This window comes from Natator depressus, chromosome 3, assembly GCF_965152275.1.
Source record: "Natator depressus isolate rNatDep1 chromosome 3, rNatDep2.hap1, whole genome shotgun sequence".
Taxonomy (NCBI): domain Eukaryota; kingdom Metazoa; phylum Chordata; order Testudines; family Cheloniidae; genus Natator; species Natator depressus.
In genome coordinates, this window is record NC_134236.1 from 160,662,999 (window position 1) to 160,676,312 (window position 13,314).

General features: G+C 48.5%; 1 protein-coding gene across 1 annotated transcript in view; it reads right to left on the reverse strand.

Moving 5' to 3' along the window:
* CAPN2 (calpain 2) overlaps positions 1–11,988 on the reverse strand; it is a 56,206-nt gene extending 44,218 nt beyond the window's left edge. Inside the window, exons 1-2 of the mRNA XM_074949199.1 lie at positions 11,608–11,988; positions 7,109–7,178 (exon numbers count right to left, since the gene is read on the reverse strand). Coding sequence (XP_074805300.1) covers positions 7,109–7,178; positions 11,608–11,904 — 367 coding nt within the window. The 5' untranslated portion in view covers positions 11,905–11,988. The remainder of the gene's footprint in view (positions 1–7,108; positions 7,179–11,607) is intronic.
* Positions 11,989–13,314: the final 1,326 nt, after the last annotated feature.

Genomic DNA, 13,314 nt, shown 5'->3' on the forward strand with positions numbered 1-13,314 from the left:
AGAGGTTCAGTGGAAGTATGTATTTAAACTACCCTCTAAGGCAGGGGAGGGCAAACTAGAGCCCGCGGGCCAGATCCGGCCCATCAGGGCTTTCAATCTGGGCCACAAGATTGCTAGCTCCTGGTGCAGCGGGCCTAAAGCGGCCCCTGGGGGACGAAGTGGGGGGGCAGAGGGCTCCGTGTGCTGCCCTCGCCTGCAGGCACCGCCCCCCACAGCTCCTATTGGACAGGAACAGGGAACCATGGCCAATGGGAGCTTCGGGGATGGTACCAGCCAGCGAGGGCAGTGCGCAATGGAGACACCTGCCCCACCAGAAGCCACTGTCAGACATGCTGGCCGCTTCCGGGAGTGGCACGGGGCCAGGGCAGGGAACCTGCCTTAGCCCTGCTGTGTGCCGCTGCCACCTCGGAGCCGCTCAAGGTAAGCTGCACTGGGCTGGAGCCCACACCCCGAAACCCTTCTGTACCCCAACCCCCTGCCGCACTCCACACCCTCTCCTGTACCTCAACCCCCTGCCCTGAGCCCTCAACCCCCTGCCACACCCCTCCTGCACCCCAACCCCCTGCCCTGAGCCCCCTGCTGCACACTGCACCCCAATCCCTTGCCCTGAGTCCCTTCCTGAAACCCTCACCCCGAGTCCCTTCCTGAAACCCTCACCCCTTCCTGCACACTGCACCCCCTCCCACATCCCCTCATGCATCCCAACCCCTTGCCCCAGCCCTACATTCTTGGCCCTGCATACAATTTCCCCATCCAGATGTGGCCCTCGGGCCAAAAAGTTTGCCCACCCCTGCTCTAAAGAAATGCAAATATGTCGTCACAGCTGGTATTGGCTAGAAGGAAGCAGCTGTGATAATCCAATGGTAATTATCTGCCATGGGATCTCAAGAAGCCTGGACTGGGAGCATTTATTGGGTAAACAAAGAGGCAGACAGAGGGGTATTGGGTGGGGCAGTGCTGGTACATGGCAATGGTAGTCAGGAAGCCCCACTGTTGCAGTAGCATGTGACTTCTGACTGACTTGATCCTACCATCCTAAATGTCTTCACTCTGTACACCAGGGATAAGAGTGAGGGCCCGCTACCCACCAGCCTGGCACATGCCTCTGTAATGCTAATGGCTCAAAGTGAACGTGAAGGCTGCTAGTGCCTTTGTGATTTTGAGCCCAAGGTTGTAAGAAATTGCATCTGTGTGCAAGAGACTCAGACCAAGAAGACACACAAGGTAGGATTACTGTTAGCAGAGAGTGAAGTTACTGTGACAGAGAGGCCCTTTGCAAAGAAAAGGGGACCCTCTGTCAAACAACTCATCTGAGATCTGACAAACTCACTACACCAAATACATGTCTTGTAGCGTATTTATCCATAAGGGGTAACATGTAAGGTATCTACAGAAAGCTCACAATGTAGCAAGACTCATTGTGAGACGTATGTATGAATAATATTTAAGGAATAATGTAACTATATTGAAAGTATGCTTTATGATCTTGGAGTAAAAATGAGACCATGGGATAATTCCAGCAGGAGGGAGTTGCCACCACTTCCTGGTTAGCCAATGATATAATACAAGGCTTAATTGTCTAGCATTACTGCATCCCAAAACTAACCATGGAAAACCATCAGAGACAACTGCAAACAACGGAAACCACTTGGAGGTAAAAAAGGAACATTACAACAACAGGTTTCAGAGTAGCAGCCGTGTTAGTCTGTATTCGCAAAAAGAAAAGGAGTACTTGTGGCACCTTAGAGACTAACAAATTTATCTGAGCATAAGCTTTCGTGAGCTGCAGCTCACTTCATCAGATGATCCGATGAAGTGAGCTGTAGCTCACGAAAGCTTATGCTCAAATAAATCTGTTAGTCTCTAAGGTGCCACAAGTACTCCTTTTCTTATTAAAACAGACAGGGGATCGCCCTGTCTATGAATAGAGACAAAACATTTTTCAGCATAACAGAAGTCCGGGAGAAGTACAACTTGTGGAACAGGCATGTTTTTTGTGAAAATCTGGATTCTGGTTTCTGTGAAGCTCTGCAACAGACTGAACGTTGCAGGGGAAACCCACTTTATCAGAGAGGAAAAGTAACTATTAATAAGTGTAGGCCCTAGTTTGCATTTTCTGATTTTTGTTTTGTAGTGTAACCATTTGTTTTTGCCTCTCTCTGCTGTTTTTAGTTGAATCTCTATTCTTTCTTGCAGTAAAAGAAGAGGAGGGTTATTTAAGTGCTGTACATTTTACAGGGACAGAGCTTTAAGGTAAAACTGGTAAACTGGGCACACTGATCCTTTGGGGGCAGAGGATCTGGGATTTCTGTGAGTACTGGTGTCAGGGGCTGAACATCACAGGGGAATGCTTCAAGGGTCTCAGGGACTGGAGTGCACCCACTGTTAACCTGCAAGGAATGGACAGGGCTGGCATAGTCCAGAAAAGAGTGCCTGAAAGGCTGGTAGTGTTAGGCAGCTGACACCCAGCTACCACCAGAAAGACTCCCTCACGTTGCAGGCAAGAGGTAACAAGGTGACTCTCAGTCCTGGGAGTCTGCGATGTATTCCTTTCATGGTCATTCTTCCAGCCTATAGATTGGAACAGTGGCTGTTGCTCCTTGTGTACTCTACATGCACCCTATTGGCCACCGCACCCCTCCATAACCCCAGCCCCACAGAGCATTTAATTAAGGTGCCTGGCGTGAACCCTCTGCACTTGGATCAAACAAGGCACCTTAATTAGTCACTGAGAATGACTGTTGCTGCAAATACTGCTCCCTTGTGAATTCACTAAGCCCTTTTAAAATATTGGCTAATGGGTCCATACACAAGTTTGAGCATTCTGACTCCTGGTGTATGTAACCTTTTGATTTACCCCCAATACTCACTGCACCTAGCACGTATGCTCCTGAACATACTGGCATGTGGACCAGGAGTTGCAGGGTGGGATGCACTGTGGCAAATGGGATAATTCCAAGGACTTTCCATCCCATGCTAAGGTCAAAAACCAATCAATCAACCAAGCCCAGGATGCAGCTGATAAGTGAAGATAGTCCACTCACTTGTAGCCTCCATGTGACACACTTTATAGTCACAGTGGTGAACTGCATTATGATATCTAATGTTTTACTCTTCTTCCCCTAGGGGGGCTTTCCATCAGAAGCATCTAGCAGACATGATCATTACTTGGAGTACAGTGACTAATTTTTTTGATAAGGCATTACATTTTCCAGGTTTTAATTTGTCTGAGTGAGTGAGAGGAATGGGTGAGTTACTCACAACACAGTAACCCCATCATAGGAAAACACGCATCTAATTTTGTGACTTTGCCCTATCTGATTTTTGTTATATTTTTCAAACTTTTTTTCTAGGGAGGCGCCATTTATGTCTATACACAGATGAGAGATACCGTGCTGTGTATGCTCCAGTGTTGTGATACCATGGTGACTTCCTTTTGAAAAAAATTGTAAAGAATGAATAAGCATCCTCTATGCAATGGCCATTGTTTCCTTTCTTCTGCCACAATGAGTCACTACATCCCATTTGATGAGTTTTTTTAGCCAAATACCATAGCTGAGTAATGTTCAATCTGATGTTGCTGAACTAAATACAGTTGTCGCCGGAACTGTAAGAATTGTGGAATAATAATAATAATAAATAATAAAAGCACCTCTCCTGAAAAAACAAACCCTAAAGGGGAGATATTTGGTGCTTTTGAGAACCTAATGAATTATATATTTTACATTGTAATGAACGGCTACAGTGTGTGTGTGTATCACAGTCCTGTACTGGATAAAATTAGAACGATTCAACAATACACTCCATACTGTGAGCAAATAAGAGAGATGCTCCTTAAGTTTAAGAGGTAGGATCTTGTGGTTTTGGTGTTCTCTATCCCTGCTGTAACGGTGACTTTCTAGACGGTCATGACGTGCAGCGTCATCATAACTGTGACGCCATAGGTGGCCAGAGGTTTGTCACAATGTAAGTAGGGTTTCTGATTTTCAGGACTCTTACAGAAATTGTGCCTTACTTATTATTAGTAGGAAGTCACTCTGATTGCCACCACGTATCACAGCTTCCTTTCTGAAAGGAACCAAAACCCAGTTTCCTCATTAGTGCAAAAATTGTAACCATAACTTGAAAACAGCAGCAGTAGGATCTGAAATGAACAATGTAGGGTGTCTTGCCTCCACATCATTCTGATGAAAAGCAACCTTTAATGCTTTTGGCCTTTAATTGCTTGCCAATTCCAACTGAAAAAACAATAGTGAAAACACAACTGCAAATATTGGGAACGTTCGTCCCTTTGTTTGTATTTTGTACTAAACAATTATTCTTGGAGTTTTTCCCTTCAGTTAGTTGCATTTATCACTTTAAACTGAAATCAAAAAAGTGTTCTCTATAGATAAGTGTATTACAGCTGAGTAAAGCAGTGGGGTGGGAACCAGTGGGAAAGATGTTCCTGAACTTTTGACCTCACATACACTGGACTTGTGCGGTCACGCCAGATGGAGGGTGCCTTTTATACAGAAACATGCTGGGTACTGGGAGGGGAGGGGAGGGGAAGGAATCACACCTGTCAGGGCAGAGTTCCTGCACACACACACACAAAAATATCAAGACTACATTACACCCCATTGCCGCATCATCTACTCCCTCATTAATCAGTTTCTTTCTCCTGCAGCATTGCCCGTATCCACATTCTTCCCCCCCTGCCAGCACCTGCCTGACACCACAAGCCAGTGCAGTACTGCAGTCTGGCCTAGAGGCTCTCTTCTGGTGAGTTCAGCCCTAGCAGTGCTAACTGCCTGGGGTGGGAGCACAGAGGGGCTGGAGTAGATTACTGAGATTTTTCACTGCAGGATTTAGATCCCTCCCTGGAATAGCCACTCCCTACACTTTCACCTTGCTCCGTGGTTCACCTTGAACTTTTTACTCCTGGAACTGGTTGGACCTGCAGTTGCATAAGCTCAGTGGCAGGCAGCTCAGGAATGAGCCAGTAATAGACATATCTATCAAGAGGGATGGATATACATTCCCTTCTGTTAGTTTTAGCTTAACACCAGCTTGTTCAGAGATATGGTATATGTGCTCGTGGCTTTGTTTTCTCTGTACTGCACCTTTTAAATTTCTCAGGAGCCTACCTGTGTGCAGGGCCAGCTGCCATTCTGAGATTTGACTTTTGTTCTTTCTTGTTTTGTTGTTCTCCTTTAACTTAAAATTAGTCAGTCATTCAGACTGAAGAAAATCTGACAATTCCAAACAAGTGACCAAAGGAAAGAGAGGCCAAGATCGTTAAAAAGAGATACTGTCCAGCCATAGATGGTCTAACCACAGGCAGACCGTGGATCAGGCTGCTTTAAATCAATCTGTATTTGCTCTGAAGCACAAAGGACATGCCAGTCATGGCAGACTGCACAGTGTGCTCGAGGGATGAGACCACAACGTTTAGTGATTTGATTGACTGAAGCAGAGGCAGCAAGGGATGATGTAACAGGAGACAAGAGTGGAGAAGGAGGAGCAGAGTTGTTAAGGGCCTAGAAGGTGAGGACAAGAAGCTTGAACTTTATGCAGTTCAACAGGGAGCCAGAGGAGGGTCTCAGATGTACGTGTGTGAGAGTGACGTGATCATCACAACAGACAAGAAAGGTGATCTTGGCAGCATGGAGGTGATGCAGGTGTTAGGGCAGCCAAACAGAAGGAATTAAAGCTTTTCAGCGCAAGGATCATCTTTTTGTTCTGTGTTTCTACAGTGCTGAGCACAATGGGATCCTGGTCAATAACTGGGGCTCCTAGGTGCTAAGGCAATACACATAATAAATAACACAGCAGTCGTGACTGGAGTTGCGACGCTGGATGAGAGTGTTGACTGTTTGGACAGAAAGAAAAGGATGGATTTTAGACATATTGTGGAGGAAGAAATGTCAAGATGAGACCATACTAGGCCACCACACCTGAGCCCCAACCTGGTAGTGTTTTAAAAATCAAGATGGGTCAATACACCAGAAGGTCCATCATGAGGTGGTTCCCAAGGGAATGCTCAGAAATGCTCCTTTACCCAATTAAACTGCATATAACATTTCCTTCCTCACTGAATTTATTTTTTTTAAACTGCAGGTCTAGTGCACTCTGCACAGTTGTTTGTTAATTTAAAAAAAAACCAAAACACCCCACTGCACATTGCAGAGAGGATGAGAGAACAAACCACACATGACAGCTATTAGTCACATCACTTAAGGCACTACTGAAAGGTGCTCAAACGCTACAGCGACTGAGGGTGGTATTAGAACCTATACAGAATAGAAAATTAACCGTAGTATGTGATACAGCAGGGCCAGATGGCTGCAGGATAGTCATCGATGGGAAGTATAAGGGGCCCCAGGATGATCAGAGCCTGTGGACTGAGGAGAGGTTACTACAGGTTAATTAGAGCACCTGGAGCCAATTAAGGCCCTGCCAGAGACCTAATAAAAACCCCTGCTTCAGTCAGATGGGAGGAGAGCTGATTGTAGTTTAGAGGAGCACTGTTATTGACCAGAGTATCAGGGGAGGGAAACACTGCTCAAGCAGACCAGAGGGACTGCCCAATGGGGGAGAGGGTAAGAAGCCCGAGAAGCTGAAGGGGCAGAATGGGAGGTAGCCTAGGGGAAAGAACTATAGCTCCAAGTGCTCAGCTGCTGTCCATAGGGCCCCTGGGTTGGGACCTGGAGTAGAAGGCAAGCCTGGGTCCCTTCCCCACTCCCCTTTCCTCCCCCACCAGGGCACTAGCAGAGCCGTCAACAATAGAGGCGGCACCCTGACCCATCACATGAAGGAGAAACACGGGACCCCACCAGAATAGCATTTGCCACTTGTCACAAATATTATTATTAATTCAGACAGTGATGCTGCATACAATGGACAAAGAAAACAGAATCCAATCTGGAGGAGCTTTCAGCGAAGGTCAGATAAAACATGGTCATCAACAATACAAGGGGAGATGGCAAAAGGCAAGGGGGTGGAAACTGGAGAGAGAGAACTAAACAGTTATTTAAGAGTCTAACATGAAACACTAATGGTGTGGAACTTGGACAGCATGTTAAGATACCACAACTGAAAATCAAACAGGTGATCTCTGTCTTACCCAAGGCTCCTTGGCAGATATCTGTGCGGGTGGCACCTCCAACAATAAACTGGGGATTAGAACACAGTTCCTGGAATGAAATACATAAAGTACTTAATAAATAGACAGACATGGGATAGGCAGTGTACTTAAGATGCTGGAGATCCCTAGTCTGTTCCTTACTGACCATCTTAGTTTCTGTATGTTTGCAGCCATGGTGTGTTACGATTAAGGCTGTGTGTTGGTCATAGAAGTCACACTTTCTGTGACTTCTGCAGTGGCCAGCAGCAGTTTGGGGGTGTGGGTGGGGGTTCAGAGCTGGGGCAGGGGTTTGTGGTGCATGGTGGTGCTTTCCTTGGGGGGGGGGGGGGCAGGTCGGAGGCTCCTACCATCATGTCCCTGCAGCTCCTAGGCGAAGCGGCCAGGAGGGCTCCCTGCAGGCACCACCCCCACGGTTACCAGCCAATGGGAGTTGCAGAAATGGCACTGTGACAGGACCAGAGCATGGAGCTCTCCTGGCCGCCCCTCCCCCTAGGAGCTGCAGGGACATGCCAGTCAGAGCTGTGTAGGGAGGCTGCCAGTCCTGCCAACACCGCCCCCCCTCCTGCCCCAGCACTGGTCCTGGGCCGTGCACCGCCTCCCACCCACGGCCTGCCCCCACAGAGTGCCCGCAGTCCCTGGCCCAAGTTTTAGTTAGCGGTATTTTTAGTAAAAGTCATGGACAGGTCACAGGCCATGAATTTACTGCCCATAACCTGTCCATGACTTTTATTAAAAATACCGATGACTAAAACGTAGCCTTAGTTATGATTGCCCCCTCCATTGCAAAGCATATCAAAACCGTTACATAAAGAGGATACCATCGTGTCAAGAATGGGGGGTGAGGGGGGGCTGGTGTACCAACACAGCCAGGGCTGGCTCTAGGTTTTTTGCTGCCCCAAGCAAAAAAATTTTGGGCTGCCCCCCACCCCAGCCCTGGATTCCCCCCACCAGTGCCCTCCCTGCACCGCACCCCCCTGCCGCCCCAGCCTTGGGCTCTCACCCCCCCACACCTGCACCCCCCTGCTGCCCCAGCCCTGGGCTCTCACCCCTCCACCCCACCCGCACCCCCTGCCACCCCAACCCTGGGTCACTGGTAACTCACTCCCAGAGTGGGTCATCAGCATCCTGTTCATGACACTGGCAGGGGCGGAGGCTCCATCCACCCGACTCCTTCCCGGCACTCAGGGGGCCCTGACTCCGCCCACTCACCTCTCGCCTCCAGCCCGTCCGGTGCTCGCAGGGTCAGGGTAAGCAGCGGGGCCCCCGGGCCACGCCTCAGCCCAGGGTCCCTCCAGCCGGGGCTTCTAGCTCCAGGACCGGCCAGGAATCGGGAGGGCACAGCCACGGGGATCGCCCCGGCAGGGCACTGAGGAGCTGGGGCAGGGCAGCCCCAGAGGGAGCGGCCAGCGGGGAGCGGAGCCCCAGAGAGCAGGACGCAGGCCCCGCACGGCAGCGCCCCGGGCACCGGTCCCCTCTATGGCCCCACTGCTGCTCCTGGCCGCCCTCCTGCAGCCCCTGGGCGGCTCAGGCCACTTCGCCCAGCCCCGGCTGCGGCGCTGGGGGGCGGCCGCCCTGCGTCACTTCATAGATTCATAGATATTTAGGTCAGAAGGGATCATTATGATCATCTAGTCTGACCTCCTGCACAACACAGGCCACAGAATTTCACCCACCACTCCTGCGAAAAACCTCTCACCCCAGCCCAAGTGTCCCACCCTCCACATGTCGGAGCCTGCCGGCGGCGCAAACCACAGCAGTCCCAGGGCAACCCCCACGCCGCTGCTGCTGGACCCCAGTCCCGGGGCCAGCTTTGGCCACCCGCTGTGGCTCTTCCACCTGGTCTTTGGCAGCAGCTTGGGGGCTGGGACAGCGTCTACCTGGGTGAGCGCTGGCAGGGCCGGCCCCGAAGTGGGGGGAAAAAAAAAAAAAGGATGGCCAGAATGCTGCCCCTACAAATGTGTCGCCCCAAGCACCTGCTTGCTTTGCTGGTGCCTAGAGCCGGCCCTGGTAACACAGCACAACAATGGGGAAGGGAAATCATGGCCAAGGAAAACCAGGGCAAATATCTGTTTTTACAACAGGCACAATTTCAGGCCTATACATACAAGATTTTAATGCCTAATCTTTGAAGGACCCTGAGACAATTAATTGCGGGGAACCCATATCTGCTTTGGAAGGATTAACAGCTGAGAGGACTCTGCTGGGATCTGAATGGGTGCTCGGCAATTGCATAGTAAGCACGAGCTGCTTTAAGTTGCCGGGGATGAAGGCTGAGTGGCACATTGTATAGAACAGCCTCCATGTCTTGGACAACTTATCCCTGTGCTAGGAAAAGCAGCTTTCTGCGGTGACCGATCGCAATGGTACCCAAAGTTAACATGCTTGTCTGCAGAGGGTGGTGTAGGCTCTAAGGCAAAACATAAGCAGCAGAGAAAACTTTGTATAGTGTTGGCCACCCCACAGCGGGTTCCCTGAGTAAACAGAGGCTTGGCGACCAGCCCCTTCATAAAATAGCATATTGATTGGGCTCTAGTTGTTTGGCTCTTACCTCTGAAGGATTTTTCCATTTGTTCTTGGAGCTGTTTCAATGGTCCTTGGGAGCACTTTGAGCCAAATTCTTCCCTAATGAGTTCCTAATACACCAAGGATGAATGTGGCCCTTTGCAAAGAAGCTTTATGCAGCTGTACCTCTACAAAAGATAGGTACTAAACAAAGTGGTAAGGGATGCTAGACAGCTGGCAGGAAAATATAACCTCCCTGTAACAGTCAGAGTAGAGGAAAGGGTATATGGAGAGGGCAGGGGGAAGGGGTGTGTAAATAGGGACATTAAAGTGGGAAAGACTATCACAGAGATTTGGAAAATGAAGAATGAAGCAGGCAACATTAGTAGGATGAAGAGAAGGAAAAGAAATAGGTAGTGATGGGGACAGAGTCCATTGTAACAACTCCAAAACTTGACAGGTATAGTTCACAAAAGACCTGTGTAGCTGTAGGGTGTGGATCTCAGGGTGGGGATGGTGTGAGAGTTGGGACATGGATTAATTCAGCAGGGTTTGTTCATATCAAACAGGTGTAAACAGGCATGAGTTATATAGATTGGAAATGCCAACAAACGAGTCAACTAACAGCTAAGAACAGACCACTGGCTATTACATGTAAAAAAAAGCCCTCTTCAACTGAAAACATAGTGGGAGGGCAATGGAATGTGAATGCGGATTCTTGTGTGTCTTGCCCTTCATGGAGTTTGGCACTGAAAACCAGCCATGGCTCTGGCTGGCTTCAAATACTGGCTCCTGTCTTAAAAGTAAAAAGATTTCCTGTATTGAACTCAAGATAAGCAAGATATCTGGCATAATTATAAAATTGATGTGAGAGGAAGATCTGGGCCCAAGTTTGTATCAATATAGCTCCCCTGACTCCCATGGAGTTACTCCGACCTTACACCAGGTGACTCTGGCCCTTGAACTGGACTGAATCTCTTTGAACTTCAAACAGAGTTTCACTTAACCTTCCTGTTCATTTCTGTGCCTCAGCATTTCAAGCCCAGATATTTCCACAGTTCCCACAAACCTTCCAGCTAGTTTTATAGACCAAAGAGTTTTGAATAAATCCAAACCGAACTGCTGGAACTTTTTAGGTTTGCCTGGTACACATCACTGAGCCATTAACTGCCTGCATCTGCACCCTCATATCTTGGCTGTGTGACAACACCAGGCAGCTTGGAGGTGCATCCCTTGCCCATTAGCAGGAACCAGTAATGTGCATTCTTCTCTATGGGATGGGGAAAAGGTTTTCGATCAATAGACAGGCTTTAACTGCTGTGTGTGCTGAGCTTGGAAAGAGTGCATTCATCTTCCCTGGCTAAACAGCTGTCAGGTAGCGCTCCTTAGCCAGGGACCTTCAATCCATGTTTCTTCCCCCTCTCCCTTTAAGGAGAGACAGTTTCTATAACCTAGTCAGGTGTAATTTAATCTCTCTTCCTGCTAGAGATGGGCTCAAGCCAATAGATCCTGATCCAAATCCCCAATCACTTTGGGGTAGTAACATCCCAGGGACTGGGTTTGGCTCATTAGTAAAGAGAAGGACCTAATGCAAAATTCAGAGCAGATCCCTCCCCCACCTTGCCCCTAAAATTCAGAGGTTGGAGGTTAAGATCAGGGGGTTGAGCTCATCTGCAGTTCTCATGCTGTCATGATGCACTGAAAAGTCCAGCTCAGTTTTTTATAGAAAGTATCTTTTGACTCTTTCATTTAGAAATATCTTCCGCCCCCCAGAACTTCCCCTGCATTGGGGTGGAGAGGGGAACCCACCCCCCTCCCCTCCAGGGGAAGCTCACCCTGATCAATGCACTCCCCGCATCAGCCAAGCCAGCAAGCTATTCCTGACAATGGCATGGCTTTGCCCTGCCCTTTACGTTGACCCCCTTCTCTCGCCCTCCTCCCTGCTGCCCAGGGGGCCCATCACGCAGGTATCCTACCGTTGGTCTCCTCCACGTGATGCCCTGAGTTTTGTGTGAGTTTGGTCCCAGTTCTTTGTACCCCAGAGAGGAGGCAATCGCAGGGAAGGATGGATCCTGGAAGAGTTTCCCAGCCTGAAGGCACTCGTTCCTCAGCCTCTCAAAGTCCTGACTGAGGTACTTAAACGCCTTTGCGTTGGAGCCTAAGCCCCTGGCTGTTTCCCTCTCCTTAGCTAATTTAGCTGCAATCCCAGACATGTTTGCCTTCTCCCGCTGCTGCTGGTGTTTTGTTGCCGTCTGCTCTCCTGTGGGTAACATAAAAATGCAAACCTTCCAGCTGAGCAGAGACGTAGGAAACCTGAAGTAAACAGCAGCAGCGGTATTGGGAGCCAGAACCGCTGGTGAATCATCGGGGGAGGAATCTGCAGCAAAAGCTGGGTGTGGCTCGTGCTTAAAGCTTTTAGCTTCCCCCTAGTGTCCCTCTGAGGGTATTTACTAGAGGGCAGTGATGCACGGTGCCGGGGTGTTACCATCTGTCAGCTAGTGTTACTGACAGTTACATCTTGCCTGTTTGGTAAGGTGCAATCCTCCTAACTGGGATGTGCCTTTCCACTGCCTGTTATCCCCCTTAAGCAGATGTCCTTTTCTTTGTTTTTTTGAACAGCTTCCTCCCTCCATCAGAAGTCTTCAAAAACTGGCCCTCAACATGGGAACAGGATCTGGGACCTTTTTGTTCCAAAGCACAGAACTCTGCCATTTGAACTAAAGGAGTGACCTCTTAGCTGGTAGGAATCAGCTCTTAACTGCTGCATGGATCAGCCATTTGAAGGGGACATGACCCACCTAGCCACTGTGTTACACACTCCGACTGTCAGGGGGAGCTTATTCTGAGTATCTGAGGTCTGCAGGAGTAAAAATCCCATACCCATCACTTTCTCGTGATCTCTGGCCTGGGTTGTCAGCAGGAATAAAACTCAAACCTTTGGGCACCAAACCCCAGGCCTCTACCCTGTAAACTAAATGGGATAACTGTACAACCTGTACTGACTGTAAAACTTCTCTTTACTGCATTTCCTCTTTAGTTCCTCCACTCCAAAATTGGCTGTATTTGACAGTAATGGGTGATGCAATGCTTATATTTTGTAACATGCTTTGGGATCCTCTGGAATTTAAGGCTCTGGAGGATTAGTATCATCTTTCCCTTTGATGAGTTACATTTTGAGGGGATCCTTAAATCCTGAAACATTTTCTATTGGTGCTGTACAAAATACCTAGGAAAAGGAGAAAACTGAACATTAGCTGTACACATGGCTGGCATGGTCCTTTCCCCCATTTGCATTGTTCTGTTGTCTTTCCTGGAGTTCCAGGTAGCAAGAAATATCTACAATTACCTCTGTTATTGTTAATTATTTATATTACAGTGTCACCTCGAGATTCCAGCAGATGCCCCATTGTGCTAGGCACTGTACAAGTGCAGAATAAGAGATCAGTGCTTGCCCTGAAGAGTCTACAATCTAAACCAGGGGTTCTCACAGCACATTTTTTGGTGGCCTCAGAGTGCAACCACCAGCTCTTGCTGGTGGCCGCTCTGACAATTTTTCCTAAAATACTCAATTAACTTTAGGAAAAACAAATGAATATGCACATATCCATGTCCAAATCATTGTAATTTATGTAGGTTTTTTTTTGCAGACTCAATAATAAAAATAATGTACAGTTGTCGCTATT